Here is a 27,705-nt window from a genome sequence, read left to right as displayed (position 1 = left end):
TCCGATGCGGTAACTTTGAAGACTGTACCATTTCAGGAAGGGGGGGGGGGGGGGTATAGATAAGGTAAACACATCTAATTTGCCCAAATCGAGTAATAGGGCACACAATTAAGAAAAACAACGCTGGGCCTGTTCAGAACTAATTTATATAATTTCTTTAATGTAATAATATAATAACTATCATGACATTTTTTTAACAACCTTAATTTTGGGGGCCCCCGCCAGGTACTTGGGGCCCTACGCGCTCTGCGTACTCTGCGTATGCGGAGCGGCGGGCCTGCAGCAGTTCTTCAACCGACTCTGCGCTCATTGTTGGTAACATAGCTATGGCCTCCCTAAACTGAGCACTTGTTTCCTCATTAATGTACCTCTTCTTAACTGAGAAGCTGGTTGTTTGAACATTCTGAGTGATAAATAAATAAAATAAAATACAAAAATGGTCAGACAAGGTTAAATCAATAACCCCAACAGAAGAAATATCAACACCTTTAGAAACGAGCAGGTCCAGAAAGTGACCTCGAAGGTGGGTTGGTTCTGTTACATGCTGCCACAAACCAAACATGTCCAGCACAGAAGAAAATTCTTTGGCATTACCATCCGTCATTTTATCTATGTGAATGTTAAAATCCCCGGTCAAGATGAAATGGTTAAAATCAGACGAAATAACAGACAATAATTCAGAAAAATCATCAATAAAACTTGCACAGTATCCTGGAGATCTGTAAATGATTAAGAACAGGATTTTAGGAACACCCTTTAAAATAAAACTAAGATATTGTTGTACGTGGTACCGTTAACAGATTAGATAGATTCACCCAGCAGGCTGACTGTTTTCGATTCCTTCTTTTACTAACTAATACAGGAATCCTATTGGGTCCCAGCTTGTTCTCAGAACAGCTGTCAGTAGTAGGAGTACTATAGCAGGGACCCTGTTCTGCTGCTCCTTGAACATCCTGCACCCCCCCCTGTGTCCTGCTCTGCCAGGACAGATGATGTAAGAGGAGGAGGAGGGGGTGCCCTGCGTTTCTCGGTTGATGGTGGTCGCTGGAGTCCTGGCTGGGATAGAGACATCCTTTTGAGACCTTGGGTGATGTGGAGTAAAGGGCCTGGTGAGGGGGGAGGGCTGGGGGTTGTTTGCCTCGCTGCTGTGTACTTCAGTCTAATCTGTACAGTCATGTTTGGGTTTGCCGTCCCAACAGCATGACGTAAGTGTGCACCAAGTAATCTGCATCCAGTTCGATTCAGATGCATGCCATCAGGTCTGAAACGCTCCTTACAGTTCCAAAAGATATTAAAGTTATCAATGAACTTAATCCCATTCGCGATGCATGCATTTGACAACCATGTGTTCAGGCCAAGAAGTCTGCTGAAAAGTTCAATTCCTTTACCCACAGTAGGAATGGGGCGAGAAATGGAGACCAGGTGTGCTGCATAGTGACACAGTCTCTCCAACAGCAGAGAAAAATCCTTCTTCAGGATCTCAGAGCCAGTCTTCCTTCTCAGAATATCAAAAGACCCTGTGTGGACAATGATCCTCGTGCCATCTGGATGAGTAGATAGAATGGTCGGCAAAATATCTATCAGTTCCCTGACTGATGTATCAGAAAAAGTTATATTTTCCGTCTTTGCCATTCTGACATGCTGTGTTATAGAGTCCCTGATTAGAATGGTGTCTATTCCTTTTTGTGTGGAGGTGTGGATCGCTTCTGTAGTCCTCACCTTGGTCGTGGGATTTGGGCTTCTCCTGATAGCCCTTGGTTGAGGTTTGGGGCCATTTCTTTTGTTTTCATTTAGTTTTCCACTACATTCATCATCACAGCTTAATAGATACTACTGTGCAGAAGGCAGGAATACCAGGTTTCGCAGGGTGTTTAGAGCACACTAGCATGATTTGGCATCAGATTCAGACAGCCAAGATTGAGAAAAAAGACTTGCATGTTATATTTCTGGATCTAGCAAATGCATTTGGTTCAGTGCCACATAGCCTTATTTGGAAAGCGTTTGAGTATTTTAGAGTGCCTGTAGTAGTTGTTAACTTAGTAAGAGCATATTTTCAGGATATTAGACTGTGCCTAAGTACAGCAGGTTTCACAACAGGTTGGCAGAGGCTAGAAATAGGCATTATGGCAGGGTGTACGATTTCTCCATTATTATTTATTATGGCGATGGAGGTAATTATTAGAGCTTCCAAGTGGGTTGTAGGTGGAGAGAGACGTCAGGATGGCATGCGCCTTACACCAATTAGGGCATACATGGATGATATGATGTTACTGACTACAACAGTGCCATGTATGAAGAGAATACTTGAGAGACATAATAAAAATCTAAAGTGGGCTGGTATGAAAATCTAACCTACTAAGTTTAGAAGTATCTCAATAAGTAGAGGGAAATTAAGTGATGGAAAGTTTGTAATAGATGAAGAAAACATTCCAATAATTAGGGAAAAGGCAGTAAAGAGTTTAGGCTGGTGGTATCAGGCAGACATGAATGATGGAGAGCGGGCAGTGCAGTTTTGGAAAGATGTTGCTGAGGGACTGGATAGAATAGATAAATCAGAGCTTCCAGGAAAGTTGAAGCTGTGGAGTTTGGATTGTTTCCTCGGTTGATGTGACCACTGTGTGTGCATGAGATTCCATTATCTTTTGCGGAAAGTATGGAAAGATCTGTTAGTTTTTACAATAGGAAGTGGCTAGGTGTTCCTAGATGCTTAAGTACTGTGGCACTGTATGGGAAAGGCATGCTCCAGCTTAGTATCTAGTCTAGTAGAGGAGTTTAAATGTACTAAAGTTAGAAAGAACTGTGGAGTATGGGGGAAAGGAGCATTAGATTTTTGATAAGGGCAACATATGATGTATTGCCAACTCCCCAGAACCTAAAACTCTGGGTAAATGGAGACCCGTTATGCTCGTTATGTTCAGGTACTGCAACTCTAAGGCATATTTTGTCAGGTTGTAAGGTTAGTCTGTCACAAGGCCAGTATACATGGCGACATGACCAAGTATTAAGAAGCTTAGCTGCAGGTATTGAAGATAAACGAAGGCAGGTAAACTTAGGAGGGTCTAAGGTGAAGAGAGTGGCAATTCAGTTTGTTCAAGAGGGGGAAAAAGTTAAAAAGACAATAAGGAGGCAACGAGGCTTAGAATATGCTTGTGATTGGGAGATGCAGGTATATTTAGGAAATAAGCTTGTTGTTCCCCAGGAAATAGCCTCTACAAATCTATGGCCTGATATAGTTTTGTGGTCTCGGAGTAGAATGAGAGTCTATTTCATAGAGCTGACTGTTCCTTGGGAGTAGTTAGTAGCAGAATCATATGAAAGGAAAAAGCTTAGGTATGTGGAGTTGGGGTCAGAAGCAGAGCAGCGAGGAAGGAAAGTTAGGATATGTCCAGTGGAAGTAGGATGTAGAGTATTTGTTGCAAAGTCTGTTGTCTCATTGTTGAGGGAGCTGGGTGTAAGTGGACAGAGTGTGAGGAAAATAGTGAAAGAAGTGTCAGATGAGGCGGTAAAGTCCAGTCAGTGGATTTGGATTAGAAGAAGCAATAGTAGCTGGGAGCCCAGCAGGGGGAGCACTTAGGGTAAACAGACTTTTGGAAAAAGCAAAGAAGAAATCCAGGATATATTTAAGTGGAGGATGTGAGCCTTTTGAAACCAGGCAGCCATTTTAGGTGAGTTGGCCTGTTTGGCCTTGTTTTTGCTGGCATTTTTTGACTGTTTAGGTGAGTTTGTCTGCTGAATCTACTAGTGTGTCTTGTCTTGCCTCCACCTCTGGCACCCTCTATACTTTCACTTTGACCAGCTACCTCACAAACAACGGGTACATCGACACCAGCTGCAAGAAGGCAGGGGTACCAGGCTTCCCAGGGTGTGTGGAACACTCCGCAGTAATATGGGAGCAGATCCAGCGAGCAAAAGAGAGAAAAGTGACCTGCATGTGGTGTGGCTAGACCTTGCCAATGCACATGGGTCAGTCCCCCACCAGCTAATCGAGTATGCCCTGGACTTCTTCCATATCCCTGTCTGCATTCGCGCCTTGGTGTCAAGCTATTTCGCAGACCTCCAGATGTGTTGTACTCATCAAGACTTCACCACGAGATGGCAACGACAGGAAGTTGGCATTGCTATGGGATGCTCAATCTCCCCCATCCTGTTTGTCGCAGCCTTTGAGGTCATCCTAATAAGAGCAAGGAAGATGGCGGGAGGGGTGAAGCTACCATCTGGACAAAGGCTGCCACCAGTGAGAGGCTATATGGAGCGACCATACCATCTTCATCGCAGGTGGCGAGCAGATCCCGTTGCTGGCTAGTCAATCCGTCCGTAGCCTCGGTCGGACCTACATGGCAGACCTCTCCGACAAGCAGATGGGGGAAGCAGTGAGGAAGCAGCTTGCAGAAGGCTTGGCAAGGATCAGCGAGAGCCAGCTCCCTGGCAAGTACAAAGTATGGACTTACCAATTCATCTTGTACCCAAGGGTGATGTGGCCACTGAAAATGTGCGAGGTCCCCTCCTCAGTGGCAGATAAGATGGACAGGTCAGCGAACGTGTTCATCAGGAAGTGGCTGGGACTGCCAAGATGCCTGTCGGACGTGGGGCTATTCGGGAGGAACACGCTGCAACTGCCTTTGCGATCCATCAGCCAGGGATACAGGCAGCAAAAGGCCCGACTGGTGCTTGAGCTGAGGGGTTCCACTGACGAGCTAGTGAGAGCGGCTGGTGCCCAAGTACGAACAGGGAGGAAGTGGAAAGCCCAGGAGGAGGTTGACATGGCCATCAGCAGGTTAAAACACCAGGAGGTCATGGGAAGAGCCCAGGATGGTCGAGCAGGGTTGGGGAGAGGGGAGGCCCCCCTCTTCTGGTCCAAGGCCTCCAAGGAACAGAGAAGAGCCATGGTGGTGGCAGAAGTGGCAAGGACGGAACAAGATCGGCTATGCGTCAAAGCAGTGTCCCAAAGCCGGCAGGGAGGCTGGATGTCTTGGGAAGGCGTCACAGTCAGGCCCATGTCATGGGCAGATATGTGGAAAACCCCCCAAGCCAGACTCAGCTTCCTAATCAAGTCCACCTATGACTCTCTGCCTTGCCCCCGAAACCTCCACCTATGGTTTGGCGCGGAAGAAAGCTGCCCCTTGTGCAACACCATCAATGCAAGCCTCCAGCATATCCTCTCAGGATGCAAGACGGCGTTGTCGCAAGGCCGCTACAGGTGGCGGCATGACCTGGTGCTGAAAAAGCTGGCAGAGGTGGCAGAGGCATGCAGGGAACAGGCCAACAGCCAACCTCCTGCCCCAGTGAGACAGCCCATCCCCTTTGCTAGAGCTGGGGAGAACCCCAAACCCACCCACCAGAGAGCAACACCAAGACTCCTCTCACCCGGTGGAGAGTGGACCATGAGGGTTGACCTGGGAAGACAGCTCCAGTTTCCTAGGGAGATAGTGGAAACATTACTCCGGCCAGATCTGATCTTGTGGTCAGTCCCAAGCAAGACCATCCTGATGGTGGAACTCACTGTCCCGTGGGAACAAGGGATGGAGGCTGCCAATGAACGCAAGCGTTCCAAGTATGCAGACTTGGCGGCAGAGTGTCAGGAGGCTGGCTGGAAAGCCATTACATGCCCTGTTGAGGTGGTGTGTAGGGGCTTCGTGGGCTCCTCAATGGTTCGCCTGCTTCGAGACATTGGCTGGACAGGAGCAGGGAACCGGAAAGCCATTAAGGAACTGGTGGAGGAGGCAGAGAAGGGCAGCTTCTGGCTATGGCTAAGGAGGAGAGATAGAAGGTGGGGGCAGAACACCTAGGGCTTCAGCAAGGGGTGGCAGGTAGAGATACCAGCCATCGCTCCGCCACCAAGAGATGTACTGGGGTTAAAGGAGCGAAACATCTGTGATTGGTGGTCCCCAGCTGATGACCCGTTCCTGCCCATAGGTGTTTCAAGGGAGCACTTTAGCATAGAGGGCACTGGTGGAGGTGCGTCAGGCAGCAATGCCTAGCAGGCATACCAACAGCCTGTATCTTCAAATCATTACCCCTACCCGAACCAGGGTTTGAATCCCATTTCTACTAATCTTTACCTCATCTATTTCTACCCCCTACCCAAACCAGGGTTTGTATCCCCTCCCCACTATGACTTTTGTGCAGTTTGTGACAGGCTGGGGTAGCTTGTGGCTGTGGGGAAAAAAAAGATGGTTGTTTTGGTGTGAGGAGCAGTGATGGCTGGCATTGGGGGAGTGACTCCGGGACACCAGTGATCACTGTCTAGCCTCCTGGAGGTGTCGTGGGCCCAACTAGACGAAACACTGATGAAAGGAGGTTCCTACCTGATGACCCCAATGACATGTTGGTCAGCACTGCTCAGTGATCTATGTAGGGATTATAGAGAATTATTCACTGAGTCTGGTCCATTTTCTTTTGTAGCAGAAGTTTCTTGTGTTTACCTTGAATGCTGACTGACAGAATTTTAACCTACAGAGCACATGAATGTCATGGTCTACTTTCATATTTTTTCACCCCATTTGTTGTTTTCACCTCTAGGGAGGACGAGCAGTGCTGTGTCTCTATGGTTACTCCAATCAGCAGGCAGACGGGCTCAGCTTCCCTGATGACGTCACAGATCCTGATGTGGGTAGAGTTGCTGCAGTAACACTTGAAGTAATGAGTCTAAGGATGGAACTAGAAATGCTTATCAAGGTGTGTAATCACTGTAGCACATCTTCATCCAGCACTTGCCTAATTTTTTCAATAATTAGTTCATTTTTTTCCTCTTCATTTTAAGTAACTGAAGATTGTTTCAGTTAAAAGATTGTAAAAAATGTTTTAAAAAGATACAGATGTCATCAGAAAGATATTTCTACCCATCAAAGATTATAAAGAAAATAAAGAAGACAAACTTCTTTAGAGCCTTCATATCACTAAATAGGCATAAATTGAGATTTGCAAATTGATTTAAGTGGATTGTAAAAGAGTAAATGTTGTGTTGAAGGGTGTAGAAAAATGTTTTAGAAGAGGTGTTCATGAGAATTTTGTAGTCATAAGCTGCTTTCTTTTGATTTGCTGCTCTGATGAACAATACCTGTATGCACTGTACAATGCATAAAAGTATTGCTTTGAAATGTAAATGATTTTCAATAATTTGTTTTTTGATTCCAGGAGGCTCATCCTCACCCTGAGTTCTACGTGAGAATCATTCCTACACTGAGGCACAAGGTAGAATCCACATGGAAAGAAGTTGGAAATGACTGGTGGAATATATCTGCAATAACTGTTTGATGCATTTTTATTAACCAAAACTAAAATGGACTTTCAATTCGATTCAGTTCAGTTTTATTGATATAACACCAAATTACAACAAATGTGATCTCAAGGCACTTCAAAGATTCAAGCCAATTAGAATCCATCCACCCATCCATCCATTTTCTATACCCGCTGAATCCGTCAGTCGGGTCGCGGGGGGGCTGGAGCCTATCCCAGCAGTCATCGGGCGAGAGGCGTTTGTTGTTCTCCCCATGTATGTGTGGGTTATCTCTGGGTTCTCCGGCTTCCTCCCCCCATCCAAAAACATACATGTTAGGTTAATTGATATGTCGAGTGTGCGAGTGTGAGCATGTATGGTTGTTTCTCTCGTTTGTCTCTGTGTGGCCTTGCGATGGACTGGCCACCCGTCCAGGGTGTACCCCGCTTCTTGCCAAAAGACATCTGGGATAGGCTCCAGCCCACTTCAGAATCAAAATCGGAGTCCGTTTTTTAGCTTTTTAGGTTTTCACATATAAGGAATTTGTTTTGGTGATTGGTGCAAAGAGTAGTAAGGAAAAAATAAACAAGACACTCGGAAAATAGATAGGGATAAGTTTAAAACTAAAATAAAGGAAAGAATAAGTAATGTCAAATAAAGCCAGAGTTACAGCAGGGATGTGGAATATTTACATAAAATAATGAGTAATGATAGTAATATTGATAATGAGTAATTACACTGTAAAACCAAAACTTTAAAACAACATTACATATATAGCATACACAATTACAAATTATTACTATGAAAGTGCTATCCTACACTGACTGATCTCTAAGCCAGGTTTTCAAAGCACATTTAAAACCATCTAAACTATTAATCATTTTTATACTACCTGGTAACTTATTCCACAAACTTGATGCAATATATAGAAATGAGTCCTTCCCTATCTTAGTAAGGACTCGTGGTGGAACAAAGTCTGTAGAGCTTCCCCTAGTGGAGTAACTGTGGACATTCCTCACTCTGATAAAGAAATTATTTAAGTATTTAGGGACATCCCCATTTACAATTTTGTGCACCATACTCAACTCAATTTGAGAAACTCTGTCCTCAACCCTCAACCAACCCAAACTGTTAAAGTGGTGAGGATCAAGGTGAGTTCTTGGAGGCAGTCCCATAATGGTCCTTACTAATTTATTTTGTGAGGTCTGAAGTTTATTTTTAAGATATTTAGTAATGCCATTGTACCAGGAGCAACATGCATAATCATAATACGGCTGAATTATAGCACTTGCTAGGGTTAACAAAGCCTTCTGATCCAAATACTTGGAAATTCTGGCCAGGAAACGCACTCGTTGATTAACCTTAGTGATTACTTTCTGGGCTTGACCAGCACCAGACAATTGGCTGTCCAGTACACACCCAAGATAGCTGACAGAGTCCTTGGCATTAAGTGCAGTGTCACCAGCTAATATTTTAAAACCTTGGCTTTTGTTCAACTTAATTTTAGACCCAAACAAGATGGACTCGGTTTTTCCCAGATGAAGAGAAAGCCTATTAAATGATAACCACTTGCTGACATTAGAAAGCTCGATACTTAATGTTGATTCAACTATGTTTTTATCCTTGTGTGAAAACACAAGTGCAGAATCATCAGCAAATAAAAATAATTCACATGAACAGACTGATTTAAGATCATTAATATATAAAAGAAAGAGGAGAGGGCCCAAAACACTCCCCTGGGGGACCCCACACTGCACAGTTTGTGGCTGGGATAAAGTTCCCCCAACATCGACCACTTGTTCTCTATTCATCAGATATGACTCAAACCATTTTACTGCTGTGTTGTTAAAACCTATAGCCCTCAGTTTTGTAAGAAGAATTCCATGGTCTACAGTATCAAACGCCTTTTGCAAGTCCAGCATAACCATGCCACAGAACTTGCCCTGGTCAACCTCCTTTCTAATATAATCAGTTAGATACAATAGACATGTGTCGGTGGAGTGTGATTTACGAAATCCTGATTGGAGTTCGTATTGTAAGTTATGAGATAAGAGATATTTGTTTACCTGCTCAAAAACTAATCTCTCAATTAGCTTTGAAATTGTGCTCAGTATGGAGACTGGTCTATAGTTACCCTGATCTAATTTACTCCCTTTCTTGTAAAGTGGGATCACTTTTGCCTGCTTAAGATCTTTGGGGAAGTATCCCTTTTCAATAGATAAGTTTATGATGTGTGTAACACTTGGAGTGATGTTCTCCGCAGCATCTTTCAAGAATCGAGATGGAATGTTATCAAGACCTCTAGCTTTAGAGCCATCTAACTTATGGAGTTTTATAAGTACATCTGCCTCTGGTACCAAAAACGTTGCTTTCTTCATATTGTTTAGACGTGACAGGAAGCTTTTCAACCAGCTTGCTAGCAATTGTTGAAAAATATGTGTTAAAACTGTCTGCTACTTTATTCTTATCTGATATAATCATATTGCCAAGATCTAGACTAATATTGCATGTTTTGGTTTTTAGCCTCTTATTATATCCCAACTCTCTCAATGACTGCCATAGCTTTTTAGGGTTGTGTTTATACTCTGTAATTTTCTCATTAAAATAGGTTTGTTTAGAACAATCCACTAGTCTATTCACTTCATTTCTCCTTTTCTTATACTCTATCCAACTCTCAACATCCTTATTTTTCCTAAATTGATCATATAATCTGTTTCTGCTCCTTATGGCCTCCAGTATCCCATCATTTATCCATGGTTCCGTTCTCTGTTTCACTCTTACTTCTCTAAAAGGTGCGATCTTGTCTATGCATTGCAAACATAATAATTTAAAAAAATGCCAAGCTTGATCAACATCATTACATTGCATCACAGATGTCCAGTTTACTTCATTTAAACAGTTTGTAAGTGCCTCTTTGCTATACCACTTCGTAGATCTAATTTTCATGGTATTGTGAGCATTAAACACTGTTTTCGTTACTTTCCTAGTGCAGAAAATCATAGAATGGTCACTTAAACCGTAGTGAATTACCCCACTATTTACAATTCTTGATTTCTCAGAAACTAAAATAAGATCAATCGTGGTTTGAGTAGAAATGCAAACACGTGTCGGTTCTTCAGCTGATGTAGGCTGTGGCTACTGCAAAAGTTCTTCAGAGCTTTAGACATTGAAAGTTCGTCTCTGACAACATCCGTATTAAAATCTCCCAACATGATTACTTCGGAATTTATAAAGTCCAAGCATTTCGAACATACATTGTCCAACAGGTCATAAAAATTTGTCTGGTCCGGAGGCCGGTAACAAACGCCCACTGATATTGGCTTGCTCTTAGGCAGCAAAATGTTTACCCACAAAGCTTCAATCTGGTCCTCATATATATCGTCTCTTTGGTTAAAACAAATGTCCGATCTTAAATATATACAGACGCCCCCACCTTTTCTGTTACGATCCTTCCTAATTAAGCAGTAGTTCTCTATTTCGATTTCAGCGTCCTTTATCGATTCATCCAGCCAAGTTTCAGAAAAACTTAAAAGTCCCACTTTGTTATTTTTGCAGAGAAGTCTGATCTCATTAATCTTGGGTAATAGACTCCTAATGTTTAGATGTAGCAGATGAAGACCCCGATTCGTTAGGAAAGTGTCTGTTGTATCTTGACAGGTGTGTAGTTTATCCGTGGTTACCTGGGCTGTATTTCGCTGCGCTCCTTGCGTTACTTGCGTTGCGAAGCATGATCGATGAGGAGACAAGCTCCATCCAACTCCCTCCGCGAAACCGACCCGCATTCCAATGCTTTCTCCCAGGCCAGAAGGGCCTTCTCCTCTGGCTTGCTCCACGAATCCATGTTCCCCAGAGCAATCTCTCCGGCCATCACCACTTTCTCCAAATTGCTTTAGTTCAACTGCTCCGGATTCCACTGTTATTTTCACACCTTCTCGGTCACGCCCTCCAGACAGATTTCCCCCGTTGTTAATTCGACTGGTGTTTTCAATAGTTTTTGCCATTTCCAGTTGATCACCAGCTTTCCATTCAACCGGACCAGGGCATTGATGTATATCCCCAGATAATAGTAAGCACAGGCAAATTATCAAATCGCCGCCGTTCACCTGCCGTTTCGCGGTGGTCATGGACTTGGTGTTGCGTTTGATTGCATACCAGCCGGGGAAAAGGAAATAATCCAGAATGGTTTTCTTCCCGAATCCAAAGTGCTTGTTTACTGCTAAATTGTCATACTGTGCCCATTTATTTGGTATGCTCGTCGCCCAGTTTGTAGGTCTATCTAAAAACTCACTTAGTAAATTACTTAAAAAAACATATGCCAGGAGAGTCACCAGAACGCCAAACTTGCCAGCCGCCATCATCCAAATAGGTTGAGTACAACTTATTTGTTGCTGCTGCAAGAACCCGGCCTGCATGCACGCACACAGACACCCCCCCTTATCCAATTCATTGTAGGCTACATGAACAAATATCCCATTTAAAGCTAGGAATGTAGTTTTGGTTGAGTAAAATTGAACTTTTCAGTTTAAAACTTAGCCTACATTAATAAATTGGGCATTAATAAAAATATGCCTCACCTGTCCCTGTATCGAGCGTCCGGTAAGGTGGCAACAGCGTAGAGGGGTTCACTTTCGATGGTGCTGACTCGCCTTTTCATTGCTTTGGTGCCGCTGTCAGTACTGTTCTCCTCTGCCTTTTAAATGGTGACGGCAGGGATTACTTCGGCTGCAGTGGAGGTCGCTGAGCTGATTTTCCTGGTTAACTCCTCGAAGGGTTCCAACACCGTCACTGTTTTTTCTAGCAAACGCCATTCGTTGGCTGACAGTGTAGCTGGCAAGTTGTGGTCGGCAGCATATGCAGAGAGAGGTCGCTTCTCTTTCAGAAGGCTCTTGATCATATAGAAGGAGCTATTCCATCTTGTTTGAACATCTTGAACAAGACGAGCTGGGGTGGTCGTGGTTCCCGCACCGTGCATTTCATGCTGCAGCAGGGACGTTGCTAGACATACAGCTGACAGCTGTACAGGGGCATGGGCCCCCAGCCAGAACCACCAACACTGCCTTACTGTATACAGAAAATGAGCCTGTGCTGAATGTATAAGAACATTTATTCAAATTTGCATGAACCTCAAGAGGTTTAACAGAGCTACAGGCTATCTAAGCAAATAAAAACACTTTTGAGTTCAGCCATTGAGCTTTTCAATTCCTCCTTCCCCTCCTCCAACACTGATCCTCATTCTGTTACAGCAACATGAAAAAAAAACACACTCTGCATGCTTGTATAACCTTTTCAGTCTTTAAAAATATCACAAGGAAGTTTTCCTGTTTCAATTTCCCAATGCCTAAGATAAAGGCTATAATAGGTAGAATAGGATATTGTCTTGCGTTTTTCATCTGCCATGGAACCAGACACTGTTTAAGCCTAAAGGCAAACGTTTGTTATGTCGACAGGCACGCCAAATACACGACACAACAGAGTAAAATTTCGTGCGTGACCCGTCACACACGGTCCAGTCGCTGAACATGCACAGGCGCACCCAAAGCCTGCGAATACAACCTCTTCACTTCACTCTTTGGTAGGCCTGTGCAGCATTGGCTAAAGGAGGTTACGAGGTTGAAATAGTGAAAAACGTGCCTATGTTATTCTTCCTTGGCACATCAGTCGTAGCATAGTCTGAAGCAGTGATACTCACTATTTTTTTCACAAGAGCCACATTGGCAGAGCAAAATCAAAGGAAGAGCCACTTTTACGACAACATACTAAAGTCCCCTTTTGCAAATATGCATTTCTACATATAAAACATCCCACAAAAAAAGAAACAACACAGCCAATACATTTTCAATTAAGACCATATTTACCTTAATATACTGGGATGAGCTGAAGCTGGCATGCATGTGCTTGACTTTCTTCATGTTGTATTTGTAGTTTGCTGTTGTAATCATAGTGAGACATTCAGGATGAGCATGGTTTCTGTGCTGGTTTTTGCCCTTTTTTTTTTTTTTTTTTAAATGTAAAACCAATCCATTGTGCCTGCATCTCGCGCTGGCTAAAGGAGCTAGCGTGCACTGCGGTCAAGTGTGAGGTGGTTTAAGCGGGCTGCGTTGCCAGGTTTAACAGTGCCCCCTTTAGGAAACACCATTAAGCCCAAGAAAAGAGCATTAAACATCTGCAGCTCATCCAGAACGCTGCTGCTAGAGTTTTAACCCGGACTAAGAGATCTGAACACATCACACCAGTTTTGAAATCTTTACACTGGCTTCCAGTCAGTCATAGAATAGATTTTAAAAGCCTGCTGATGGTTTACAAATCCCAGAATGGTTTAGGCCCAAAATACATCTGTGATATGTTCAGAGAATATAAACCCAGCAGAGCTCTTAGATCCAAGGACTCAGGTCAGCTGGTCCAGTCCAGAGTCCAGACTAAACATGGAGAAGCAGCATTTAGCTGTTATGCTGCAAATAAGTGGAACAAACTGCCAGTGGAGATTAAACTTTCACCAAATGTAGACATTTTTAAATCCAGGTTAAAGACATTTCTGTTCTCATGTGTCTATGCATGAAATATCTTTTAACTTATCTAGACTGTTGCCTGATTTTAAATTCATTTAAATGATTTTATTTGTTTCTCTTTATATTATTTTATGTATTTTTAATGCTTCTTGCACTCCCTGCTGCAATGCTTTTATTTTATGTAAAGCACTTTGAACTGTTTGTACATGAAATGTGCTATACAAATAAATTTGATTTGATTTGATTTAAGCCTTAATTAATACTTAATAAAAATATTTGATACTACAAAAACGCAAACTTAATAAAAATACTTAATACTGTGCAGTATTCGCTGTGTGTTATTTGAAAAAAAATATTGTTATAAGCTACTATGCGAGTTTGAGCCACCAATTAGAGCTTGAGGAGCCGTATGTGGCTCGCGAGCCGCGCAATGAGTATCTCTGGTCTGAAGGATGTATATGGGAATTTTTACCGGGGCACAACGCATGTTTACAGGGGCACGTGCCCCGGTAAAAAGTGTCTGGTGACGTGCCTGTGCTGCAGGTCTTGCAAGCGAGACTGCGCGAGTTGTGAATGCGCTACGATTTTTCTGCTGTTTGCTAATGCATCACTAACACTGCGTTGTGACATCAGCCCTTCATGCACAACAAGCTGCAGCGTGTGCGCAAAACAGCGCAGACTAGGAACTGCCATGTCTTCCATCGTAGCTTTCATGTTACTCGCATTGTCCCGTAGAATGACATGCACTTTTTCCAGAGGGATCTCCCTGTGCTTTAATATCTCTGTAATGGAAGCTGCGATTGTAACTTTTTTACCTAAAGCACCGCACTACAGAGGCCATGTGTATCCGAGTCAACCCAGTGCACTGTGAGGCTTATCAGCGACATTAGGCAGACATCTGACGTCCAAATATCTGTAGTAAAGCTCAGGGCTGGAACTCCTATTAACTTCTCAGCTAACTTGGTTGACACTCGGTTGTATAGTTCAGGTCTGGTGGCTCTTTTCCTCTTTCTGCCCCCTAGCTAAAAATTCCTGGTTCTCTTTAATGTGGCGTTTTTTCAAATGTTTGATTACGTTGGTGGTATTGAACGTCGCAAAGGAGGTTCCCCCTCTCGGAATAATGGCTTTACACACATTGCGTGTTGCAGTCTCGCTTTGTGGCGTTTCAACTGTAAAAAATTTCCACACAGCGGACATGTTGTGTGGAAAAGTTCGCTTGCCCCAGTGCTGCTCAATGCTAACCTGCGAGCTACCTGAATGCAAACCGCCGAATGGATTTAATGGAGGCGTCTCTCATCTCTGTGTCTCATTGAGACACCTCCATTCAGGAAATCTGTTCCACAGTTTGCAGCCAGCTAGCAGACCAGCCGGCAGGAATCACTTCAGCATACAACGTTAAAGCACAGACATAACTCATGGATCGGAAATTTCCGATCCGTGAATTACGTTGGTACCCGATACCGAATCAGATCGACCCTATCCCTAGGTGTAGGTCCCTGAGGAGTCCAGATGCTGGAGGATGAAGTTGACAGCCATGTTGACGGCGGCGTCTTCAGACCTGTTGGCTCAGTAGGCAAACTGTAGGGGTTCAAGGAATGGATCAGTGATAGATTTGAGGTGGGACAACATAAGGCTCTCAAATGACTTCATTACCACAAAGGTGAGAGCGACATTTCTGGATTCATTAGGTCCCATGAGTCTTGTTTTTTTGGGAACAGGGATGGTGTAGGATTTGAAGCAGGCAGGCATATAGCATGTCTCCACTGAGGTGTTGTAAATGTTTGTGAACACCGGGGACAGCTGATCAGCACAGTTCTTCATGGTAGATGGAGAGATGGAGTCAGGTACTACTGCTTTGCAGGGTTTCTGCTTTTTAAAAAGCCTGTTCACGTCTCTCTTCAGGTTAGAGAGAGACATTTCTTTGTTGCGGGGCAGGAGGAGGGGAATACTGATGTGGCCAGTTGTGAAAGTGCCAAGGCCCCTGCTGAGGTGGGGGAGGAGAAGCTGGTGATCTGGAGATGGTGGCTGGTCTCACAGGGATGGTGTCAAGAGTGTCCCATTGTCTTTCAAAGCGGGAGTAGAACTTGTTCAGTTCGTTGGTCAGGTGCAAGCCGTTAATGGAGTGGGGAGCTTAAGGGTTGTAGTTGGGGATCTGTCTTGAGTCTGAGGTTGGCTGTGAACCAGGGTTTGTCTTTGTTGTTACTCACCTTGGTGCGTGATAGGATACAGCAGTCTTCACAGAATCTGATGTAGGAAGTCACAGCGTCTGTGAACTCTTCTAGACTGTGTGTAGCAAACACATCCCAGTCAGTGCAGTCCAAACATGACTGTAGATCCTCTGTGACTTCACTGTTCCACTGCTTCAATGCCCTCACTACAGGTTTACACAGTTTTAGTTCTGCCTGTATGTTGGAATCAGGTGAACCATGACGTGGTCAGAGTGGCCGACTGCAGCCCAGGGGGACAGCATGTTGATTGTTGTGGAACAGTGATTCGAAGTGTTCCCCTACCTGGCCGGACATTTTATAATAATGTCTATATTTGGGAAGTTTGTGGCTGAGGTTACCTTTTTTTTCTAGTCACTGAAGACAATGGCTATCAAGTCCAGGTTGATCTTCTCCACCCACAGTATCTGGTCGACGAGTGCGTTATTGCGGATGAATTTTATAAGTATAGTCCTTTGCATAGTCATTTGTGGGAGGGAAAGTTACTGGTTTGTGCATCCATTTTCATTGAGATTTATAAAGAAAAAGTGTGCAGGGTTGTGGGTGTGCACAGTTTTTTTTATATATATATATATATGGATATTTCTTGACCTACATACATGTAGGTGTTATGAATAAACCATCTTTCAGTATGAAAGCTGCACATTCTTTGGACACAAGGTTCAAGATCAGGATATCTTCCATGTGCCTCCCAGGGGAGATATTTTCTGGACATGGATTGGCTGGAAAGATTATATCTCTTGGCTGGCTTGTTAATGCCTTGTCCCTCAAAAGAACTGGAAGAGGTGACCCCAAGGGTAAAGAGATCTGGGGATTTCTGCTCAAACTCTTTCCCTTGCAAACCTATGCTGAATAAATTACTGATATTTAATTAGTTTAATATTTCTATAATATTGATTAAATATTTAATCAATTATTTTTCACACCCTGGTCTGTTTCTTCATTTTGGCACCAGAATTTTGCAAATTTTATGATAGCTTTCAATTATTAAAACAAATGTAAGACTAGGCTTGGCTTAAATCCCTTTACTACTCCTCTGTTGTTTTCGTCACAGTGCCACGAGGCAAGCTTTGTCTGATTATGCTGTGGTGAAAGTCTGGAGAAGTTTTACACAAGCAGGCATGGACCATTGCACTATCCCTCTGTCCCAAACTTGGGGCAAGCCATGGGTGATTTTTACTTTTTTTTTTCAGTTGCCTGACACTTTACTGGGGTCACCAGTTATAACAAGCTGTCTACAACAGTAGATGTACAGTATGTTTAATTTTTCGATGATAAAGTCATCTTTTCTATTTAACTGTTTTGATATTCTGTTATCCAGAGTGGACCATCTTTTATTTTCAAGTTTATGATAACGTGTAGTGCCACTAAAAGTCAAGTTTTTTTTTTTAGCCACTCTTGTCTCTTTTTAGGATGTGGGTCTCAACACTGATGCTGGGGTCCACCACTCTTCCTTCACTTCATGTCATCTTGACACTCAGACCAAGTCCCTAGGGTTTCCTCTCCATCATTGCCCCTCCAGGGAGAGCAGCCATGGCCACTCCCTCTCCACCAAGTCCACTGAAATCTTTCACACCCACTCAAAAATGCATCCAGGTGAGGAAAGAAACCAAAACCATAGATTTACTGCAGAAAATTCTATATAAACTCTCAAACAGTCACACTTTCTTCGATGGGTATGAAAAAGTGAAGTTGTTTAGTATTTTTTACTTTAAACAATTATCCTGTGTCTTAAATAAATGTCTGGTATTTGTGGCAAACCACTTGAATATTGGGTGAAAAATTTGTCTAGTGTTCAGGTGTCTCTTATGAATGGGATGATCCTTTGTTTTAGAGCTGCCACTGTACCCAATGCGGCAGGGAACATAATGAAGAAAAGTTATTAAATTCAATACTTTAAATGTTAAGGAATGCATGCAAACACTTTTATGGATAATATGATGAGACATTTCTAAGATGTACACATTAGTAATCATTCTAAACAATGCTAGATAACAGTTCATGATGATGAGTTAAATTATTTAAGATGCAGTTCTTAAAAAGATGTTACTCGTGTATCCCTGTGTATGGCAGTATTGCTCTTTGCAAACCTTTAACATGTTTCAGACCAAAAGCAGAGCAGTTTTTTTTCACCTGTAATTATGAACTGTTATCACAAGAAATTAAAGTTTGCATCAAGGTTGTTTACAACAAGAAAAAGTCCCTGATATGTGAAATGGGAGTTTATGGTCATCCCTTTTGTGAGTTTCCTGCGTCCGTACCCAGAGGATGTCCTAAGAAGGTTGTCCCCAGCTAAGAGATGACAGAGAATTTTTTATTTCAACATGCCAACAACTTGTTCGCATGTTGAACTCTTTGGTCCATACTATCTGCAAAGATATAAAGTCAATGTAAATCCAAGCTTTTTTTATGATGTCCCCACTTCTGACTTTGTTTGTATACTGTATGCCATGCATTGTAAAATGGTTTATTTTGCAATTATTTTGATAGAAAACAATGTGTTATTGTTTTGTCTCTTTTAGAGAACTGTAGTATTTGTGGAATATTCCGTATCTCTGTCCATTGCCTGACCTGTCTCCAGGGGCTTTGCTTAGAATGTGACAGACTCTATCACTCTTATCCTGAGAGGGCCAGCCACCATCGAACGGCTCTCACATCTTCATCATCATCACCCAGGAATAGGAGCTGTGACAGGTCAGGATCAACATTTTTGTCGATATTAAACTGATGATACTAATCCCAGTTCTTGTTTGCTAATGTTGATTTTTAACTACTTGTCAGTCCATATCAAGTAAGAGTCTATTCCAGGGTTGCTACATAAGATTAGAACAGCAGGGATCTAGGACCTAATTAGGCTACCATCAGCAAGGACTCAAGACCATCCTTCATTAATTGTTTAATGTCAAATTTACACAGTCAGCTGCTGCAGCTGTCAGACTATAATACATTTACAATTACATATAGTAATTCAACAGACTTTTTTCATCTAAAGCAATTTGCAAGTGGGGACCCAACATTCAGTGTTCAGTTACAGTAAGAAACCCTCATTTATGTATCCATCCATTGTTTTTCCAAATCAATTTAAAGGGGATATATGGAAAAGAAGGACCTTGATGCAGATATTCCAAAGAAAACACTTGATTTTTTTTAAAATCCAAACCAAAAGTGCAGCAGACCCAGAATTCCCCCCAAAAAAACTAACTATGAAGAAACTTGACAATACAAAACCTGACTATGAAAACCTGACATGGACAAGACAACAAAGACTAACCTGAAACGGCGTGGTTAACGGTGGCGTGGGTTACGGTGAGGATCTGGCAATGAACATGAAAAAAAAAACCTGGAGACTAAATACTAAGGAGGGTGATTGGTGAGTGAAGGCAGCTGAGGGGAAAAACACAGGTGACGTGAGTGAAGCTGATGGCAGAGCAAGAGAGAGGGACTGAGGAAAACAGTGGAGACGTGGATAAACTAAAGACCAGACATGACACTTCCAACATCACGAGGCAACAACAGCTTTCCATACAGATTAGTATTAAAACAAAGATTTTATTTTATTTGTTAATCTATCTTAATTCATCCTTTATTTATTTATTTATTTATCTATCTATTTTTTGAGGCGAGCCTTGTGGCCTTGTGCTGCTAACTTTTTCCTCAGCAGTGCCACAGCATCGTGCTTGTCCTGTCAGACATCAGACCTTTGGTTGGTTATTGATCACTGTTATTGATCACTGTAACCTTGCATGCATGCTTTAACCTCAGGGCCCAGATCAGCTTTGATATTCTCACTTTTCTTGTCATGATTGTTTGTAATAATTTTCTTTGCTCTTACCATTTTTGGAATGTCAGCTAAATTGTTCAGGATCCTTTTTGTTTTCCTACATAAATTAGTCCTTTAATCGTGTAGTTCAGTGATTCCCAAAGTGGGGGATTGCAGGGGGGGGCACGGGGGTGGAATGCACAAATGAATCAATCAATAAATTACACTGCCAGTATAACATGGACAAGTTTTTGATGGAGCTCCCACGTAAACGTGGATGAAGCATTGACAAATGTGCTTTTCTTTTTTTGGGGGGGGGCGCAAACATTTTCTTATGTACCAAAGGGGGGCCCAGCAGAGAAAGTTTGGGACCCACTGATGGAGTTCAGAGCTCTGTGCTTTACCTTCCTTAGAGCAGCTCTGCCTTCAGTGTATTCTGTCTTGCATAAGGGCACCCTGTTTAACAACTTGGGTCATCTCTTATGGAACTTTTCTAATGAACCATAACACATGCATAAAACTTTTCTCATAGAAGATTTAATTAACCCCATTCCCATGCTCCCACATTCTGCACCCCACACTCATTCTTCCTTCCATCGATAAGAATATGTTTGGATCAGTATGTTTAGTGGGTGGGTTTGAAAAAATGAAATCACTCATCATGAAGTAATCATCTGTTTTATCCTTTACATCCCTTCCCCCTGGCACAGTGTGTATATACTGTGCACCTCTAAAATCAAAATAATTAGCAAACTCTTGAGTACGGGTCCTTTAAAGGATTCTCCTCAACTTGGCATGCGAATGTCAGCATTAACACTTTAATGTAAGGAACAACTCCTGGAACAGTTCATAGATCATATCAACGTTGGCTCTCCAGGTTCCATTAAGTCTCTCAGCTATGCCTTAACTTTATGCTAAATGAACATCTGCTTACCTCTGTATAAATGCAAAGAAACACTGAGAGTCCTCAGCCAGAAAAACTCTGAAAAACACCAAATAAGCAGAACATTAGTGAGCCAGGAAAATTCTGGGAATTATATGTTAATGGTGATTTTTATGTGTGTGTGTGTGTGTGTGTGTGTGTGTGTATTTGTATTTAGGCTGTTAAAGTTAAGTTGAGTTGACTTTTGTTGATACCCAAAGGTAGATTGGTCCTCCGCTTTTAACCCATCCAGGTTGGCACCTGTTGACACACACACAGGGTCACACACTCAGAGACAGATGCCAGCCTGGAGCGGTGGGCAGCCATGAAAGCGCGCGGGGAGCATGGGGGGTACGGTGCCTTGCTCAAGGGCACCTCAGCCGTGATAAGGAGGTGGACTGACACCCCTCCAGCTATCAGTTCCACCAAGCGAGAGTGGGAATTGAACCGCCAACCTTCCGGTTATTGGACGACCAACTCTAACCACTGAGCCACAGCTGCCCCCCAGATGTATGTACTAAATCTAGTGGTGGAGTGGAACCTTGATTTTTCACACAAAATACCTTTTTCAGATCCACACACAAGAAATTAAAGTTTGCATCAAGGTTGTTTACAACAAGAAAAAGTCCCTGAGATGTGAAATGGGATTTTATGGTCCTCCATCATTGTATGAATGTTTGAAACTCATTCAATTCAATTCAATTCATTTTTATTTATATAGCGCCAAATACAACAAATGTCATCTCAAGGCACTTAGATAATAAAGTCCAATTCAAGCCAATTGGAATTCAATTCATTGTAATCATAATTATTCATAAAATAATCCAATTCGTTCATATAGAGCCAATTCAAAAACAGTTTCCTAGCTAAGGAAACCAACAGATTGCACTGAAACTTGTCTTCAGTCCAATCTCCCGGCCTGAGCGTGCCTGAGGCGACTGTGGAGAGAAACGACTCCCTTTTAACAGGAAGAAACCTCTGGCAGAACCAGACTCAGGAAGGGTGGCCATCCGCCTCGACCAGCTGGGGTTTGAGAAGACAGAAAGAGAGGGGGGGGGGGGGCACTGTAACACCATTCAAAGGATATCTGTTGGAACAGGGAAACACGAGTTAATGACCACAATAATGTCACACATACATAAAGAGAGTAAAGTGAGGAAAGGTGTGACAAATGAGCTCCCCCAGCAGTCTAGGCCTATAGCAGCTTAACTATGGGATGTTTCAGGATCACCTGAGCCATCCCTAACTATAAGCTTTATCAAAAAGGAAAGTTTTAAGCCTGGTCTTAAAAGTGGAAAGGGTGTCTGCTTCCCGGACATTTACTGGCAGCTTATTCCACAAGAGAGGGGCCTGATAACTGAAGGCTCTGCCTCCCAAACTGGCAGCTTATTCCACAAGAGAGGGGCCTGATAACTGAAGGCTCTGCCTCCCAAACTGGCAGCTTATTCCACAAGAGAGGGGCCTGATAACTGAAGGCTCTGCCTCCCAAACTGGCAGCTGGTTCCACAGAGAGGGGCCTGATAACTGAAGGCTCTGCCTCCCATTCTACTTTTAGAAACTCTGGGAACCTCAAGTAAACCTGCAGTTTGGGAATAAAGTGCTCTGTTAGGAAAATATCTTACAATGAGATCTTTAAGATATGATGGAGCTCGGTCATTAAGAGCTTTATATGTGAGGAGAAGAATCTTAAATTCTATTCTGAATTTAACAGGGAGCCAATGAAGAGAAGCTAAAACTGGAGAAATATGATCTCTCCTGTTAGTTCTCATCAGAACTCTGGCTGCAGCATTTTGGATCAACTGAAGGCTTTTCAGAGAATATGTGGGACAGCCCAATAATAAAGAATTACAGCAGTCCAATCTTGAAGTAACAAATGCATGGAGCAGTTTTTCTGCATCACTCTGAGACAAGATGTTCCTGATTTTAACAATATTACGAAGATGAAAGAAGGCAGTCCTAGAAACCTGTTTTATATGCGAGTCAAATGATAAATTCTGGTCAAAAATAACTCCAAGGTTCCTCACTGTAGAACTAGAAGCCAAGGAAATACCATCTAGAGTAACTATATAGCTAGACAGTTTCTCCCTGAAGCGCTCAGGTCCAAAGATAACGACTTCAGTTTTGTCTGAATTTAGAAGCAGACAGTTCTGAGTCATCCAGCTCTTTATGTCTTTAAGACATGCTTGTAGTCTGACCAACCTATTGGGTTCATCTGGTTTTATAGATAAGTACAACTGGGTATCATCAGCATAGCAGTGGAAATTTATGCCATGCTATCTAATAATGTTACCTAATGGAAGCATGTATAAAGTGAAAAGAATCGGTCCAAGCACAGAACCCTGAGGAACTCCATGACTTACTCTGGTGTGTGAGGAAGATTCTTCATTTACAAGAACAAACTGAAATCTATCAGATAAATATGACTTAAACCAGCCTAATGCAGTTCCTTTAATCCCAATAACATGTTCAAGTCTCTGTAATAAGATACTGTGATCGACCGTATCAAATGCAGCACTGAGATCCAACAGGACAAGCACAGACACAAGTCCGCTATCAGAGCCTAAGAGGAGATCATTGGTAACTTTCAGCAGTGCAGTTTCTGTGCTATGATGCACTCTGAATCCTGACTGAAACTCTTCTAACAGATTATTTCTGTGGAAATGATCACAAAGTTGAGCTGCAACTATTTTTTCAAAAACTTTAGACAAAAAAGGGAGATTGGATATAGGTCTATAATTAGCTAACACTCCTGAATCAAGAGTAGGTTTTTTAAGTAAAGGTTTAAAGGTTTAATAATAATAATAATAATAATAATAATAATATTATATTTTATTTATAAAGCACTTTACATCAATTTAATGACCTCAGAGTGCTACATTTTAAAGCAATACAATGTAACTTCTCAAAAAGCCCACTATGGAGCTCTCCCTACAGGCTTGGAGGTAATGTACGGTTACACTGTCGTAAATACAACACCCTTTCGCTTTCACGTTTCACGTTTGTTGACGAACCGGCAAGGAGTGAGAAGGTACAAGCTATGTTGACCGAGAAGGTAAGAGTAATCAAATGTACCTGGGAGCGTGAGATGGGTCTATTTGTTTTTGCGGTAGGTGTGCCAGAAAGCAAGTCGAAGTACTTCCGCTCAGCTCCCGGGCCGGTCCAGCCAGAGAGTCTGTAAAAGGGCTGTGGTCCAGCAAAGTTACATAGCGCAGTTTTTCCAACTCAGACCCCCGAAGGGCATAGGAGACAGGCCAATCGTAATATTAAAACTCATTCTAGCCGCACAATTTTTTTCAAGCTGTTATTTTAAGGTAGAAATGTTACATAGTATTGCTTTAAAACTTGCATTTAAAAAAAAAAAAAAAAAACCAGTAAAATAATTTTAAGATATTTCAGGCAAACTAAAGGCTTTTCTAAAAAGGTGAGTTTTCAGGTCTTTTTTAAAAGAATCCACAGTCTGTGGTGCCCTTAGATGGTTGGGGAGAGCATTCCACAGCTTGAGCTGAAGGCCCGGTCGCCCATAGACCTGAGCCTTGTCCTTTGGAGCTGGAGGAGATTGGCCTGTCCAGAGCGGAGATGACGGGGGGGGGCAGTGCCATGGAGGCACTGGTGGGACAGAAGGGAAATCTTGAATTCAATCCTGTACTGGACAGGAAGCCAATGGAGGGATTTGAGGATGGGTGTGATGTGGTGGTACTTCCGCCCCCCCATCAGGATCCTGGCAGCACAGTTCTGAATATACTGCAGCTGCTGGAGGTTCTTGCTGGGGATCCCGATGAGGAGTGTGTTGCAGTAGTCCAGCCTGGAGGAGACAAAGGCGTGGACAAGTTTTTCGGAATCAGGGAGAGTGAGTATGGGGCAGAGTTTGGCAATGTTTCTGAGGTGGAAGAAGGAGGTTTTGCAGAGTTGTTTGATGTGATGTCCATCCTAACACCGAGATTAGTGACTGAGGGTGAAAGGTGGATGTCGTGGCCGGAGAAGGTGATGCTGGTGATAGTGGATGACCGGATCTGGTGCGGAGTGCCAACAAGAATGGCTTCTGTTTTTGAGCTGTTTAGTTGCAGGACGTTTGCCGTCATCCACGCCATTATCTCCTCCAGGCAGGTGGAAACTGTGGATAGGGCTGCAGAGGGGGTTGGGTTTGTTTTAATGTAGAGTTGGGTGTCATCAGCGTAGCAGTGGAAAGATATTCCATGCCGGCTGATGAGACGACCAAGGGGGAGCATGTACAGTGTGAAGAGGGTGGGGCCAAGGACAGAGCCTTGAGGGACACCACAGGTAACGGAGTGCATGTCTGAATTTGCACCTCCCATATTAGCTCTATATACCTCCCTAATTACAAGCGGAAGATAATGGATGGATGGATGGATGGGTTTAATTACAGCGACCTTAAAAGGCTGAGGTACATATCCTGTCAACAAAGACAGATTGATCAGAAATGTAGATGTTAATATGCAACGAGATACTGCTAATCAAATTCACAATTGTTCTGACAGCTAGTGTCATTAGGCTCAACAGTTCACAGTTTAGTCTCATGAATTCAAAATGTTGGTTTACTTCTCAGTGCTGTTATGTGAAGAATGTGGAGAGGTAGGATGTATATGCTGTCTATAAAAATTATAAAACATTCCCTCATCCCTTGTTTCAGTTCCTCCATGTGGAATTGCCTTCATTGCACTAAAGTGAACTCTAACCATACTGTGCTGTGTGAGGAGTGTGAGCACCCTCGCTTGGAATCTAACAGCTCTAAAGTGGACGAACGTCAGCCTGCCACTGCTCTGTGTTGTCCTATTGGTAATCTTGTCTTTTTTTTTGTATGTAATCTATAGTATCTATCCTTTGTTTACTACTGCTGCTGTATTTTACTGCTCTTTATTTCAGAATGGCATAATCTCATTGTAATTTACAGTAAATTAACAATTTTAACATAATACAATGCATCATTTTACCATTTTATTCTACCTTGATGTACAGGCTCAGCCATTCAACAGGCTTTAGAGATCGGTCCCTTGGACTATTTTTCTTTTGGGAAAGTTTGACACTTTTATTGAGTTCATCTTTATAATTTATTGTAAATAAAATGTGACATTATGATACTGAAGGAGGTATTATTTCAGTAATGTCAGTAAAATGATATAGGCGTGTGTGTTTGTTAATGGGTTCTTCTCAGAGTGGCACTGTAAGAGTTGTACCATGGTGAATGCAGCCAGCAGTGTTCTGTGTGAGGTGTGTGAAAGACCTCGTTTGGCCACACGCCCTCCAGTGACCCCATCCCATCCACCAGTCACACCTCCCAGACCACCAGCACCTGTTCTAGGCATGCCCGGTGACCCTGATAGCCAGGTCAGTTTAGTTTGAGTGGCATATTGTAACATGTAATGAACTATTATTGCCAGTTTAAAGGATAAGACCGGTTTTTTGACATTGGGCCCTTGATTTCACATTATAACATGATGTTCTACTCACCCCTGCTTGTTGTTGGACATTTGGAGCTGTTCCGAAGATATTCGAGAGGCGTCTGGCTGCTCTCTTGAGATATTCGGCCATGAAACGGTTTCCTATGGGCAAGCTTATACAGGCACAAACTATGCTGTTTATAATTTATTAATTACTGTACACTAGCACTGATAACGTGGAGGTGCGTCGCTTACTTAAAAAAATCCGGGTTAATGTAATTTTGATTTTTTTGTCGTAAAGTGGGTGTTACTGACGTCCTCATCGTGCTACTGCCACAGACAGCCCACAGACCTGCTGCCTATTTATTCATTCGGCTAAAATTCAAAATTAGTAACCCGGATTTTTTTAAGTAAGCGACGCACCTCCACGTTATCAGTGCTAGTGTACAGTAATTAATAAATTATAAACAGCATAGTTTGTGCCTGTATAAGCTTGCCCATAGGAAACCGTTTCATGGCCGAATATCTCAAGAGAGCAGCCAGACGCCTCGCGAATATCTTCGGAACAGCTCCAAATGTTCAACAACAAGCAGGGGTGAGTAGAACATCATGTTATAATGTGAAATCAAGGGCCCAATGTCAAAAAACCGGTCTTATCCTTTAATAAATAAATTAAGACACATTACAATGCTAACATGGGAAATAAGGAAAATAATTCAAGTAAAAGGTGGACATCGCAGTCTTATGTAAGTATAGCATATTCCTCATTGCATATTGATATTTGGTAAATGCTCTGCTGTGCCTAAATCCAGTCTAAGCGCTGCTAGGATTTCTGTGAGCCTTAATGACGTCAGCCGGAATCATTTTTGAAATTTTTCTCTGTTTTGAAATCTAGTTTTTGGTAATTCTGTTTTATTTATTGTACATGTTCCTTTCCCACCCAGACTTTTGAGATATACTTGTCACGATTATGCTTGGCTGTGTTGTTTTGCTGTGGTCTCTGTGTCTAAGGTGGGGCTGGGCAGGTTTCCTGGGAGCCCTGGGCGGACTCTGGATTACTCCAGCTTCCACACCTGTTCCTCATCAGGACACTCTTTTAGGAGGCACAGGAGCAACCAGTCTTCGCCAGATTGTTTCACCACTCTAGTGGTACTTAGGCTGACTCCTGTGTTGTATTGCAAGTTAAATTCCTTGCTCTGACCTTGCCTCGTCTCCTTCAGCGCCGTTTCCTTCGTCCACTCTCCAAGCCTTGGAATTCTATGTACAGACTGGCATCTATTGTTACCCTCCTCTCAACAGCCTTTTTTCACATACCTGCCTGCTCGCCACGCTGCCGACTCAGAACCTCTGCACCACAGACAGTATTCACAAACATTTGTCTGCTTCGTCTCCAGGCATTTTACCAGCCAGTTCTCCAGTTCTGTCTCCAACCAGCCATGGTGTTTCATCCGAGCCAGTTTTCCGCGACGCCTCCTTTCCCACCCCAGACCATTTCTCTTGAGATATCAGTAAATGTAGAGGTTTCCTGCTCCAGAGCTCCCTAGCTTTCGGCCATTCCCTACACTCTTTTCACTACCTTGTTTGGGTAGAATGCTAGACTGGGCACTAGCTTTTTTCCATTAACCCTCCATTGACTATTATCCCTTTCTGCCTTTCAGGAGGAGTTTAAAGGGACTTTTG

The 27,705-nt window shown here is 42.8% G+C and overlaps 1 protein-coding gene across 4 annotated transcripts in view; it reads left to right on the top strand.

The window, feature by feature from the left end:
* The window catches only part of rnf31 (ring finger protein 31), a 113,879-nt gene that overhangs the window by 38,706 nt on the left and 47,468 nt on the right, over nucleotides 1-27,705 (top strand). For all 4 annotated transcript variants that reach the window (XM_075484206.1, XM_075484207.1, XM_075484208.1 and 1 more), the window contains exons 4-9: nucleotides 6,520-6,675; nucleotides 7,135-7,191; nucleotides 17,360-17,543; nucleotides 18,470-18,641; nucleotides 25,278-25,423; nucleotides 25,800-25,972. In XM_075484206.1, the coding sequence (XP_075340321.1) occupies nucleotides 6,520-6,675; nucleotides 7,135-7,191; nucleotides 17,360-17,543; nucleotides 18,470-18,641; nucleotides 25,278-25,423; nucleotides 25,800-25,972 (888 nt within the window). The remainder of the gene's footprint in view (nucleotides 1-6,519; nucleotides 6,676-7,134; nucleotides 7,192-17,359; nucleotides 17,544-18,469; nucleotides 18,642-25,277; nucleotides 25,424-25,799; nucleotides 25,973-27,705) is intronic.

Source organism: Odontesthes bonariensis, chromosome 14 (genome assembly GCF_027942865.1).
Source record: "Odontesthes bonariensis isolate fOdoBon6 chromosome 14, fOdoBon6.hap1, whole genome shotgun sequence".
Classification (NCBI taxonomy): Eukaryota; Metazoa; Chordata; class Actinopteri; order Atheriniformes; family Atherinopsidae; genus Odontesthes; species Odontesthes bonariensis.
This window is presented reverse-complemented; position numbering and strand designations above follow the sequence as displayed.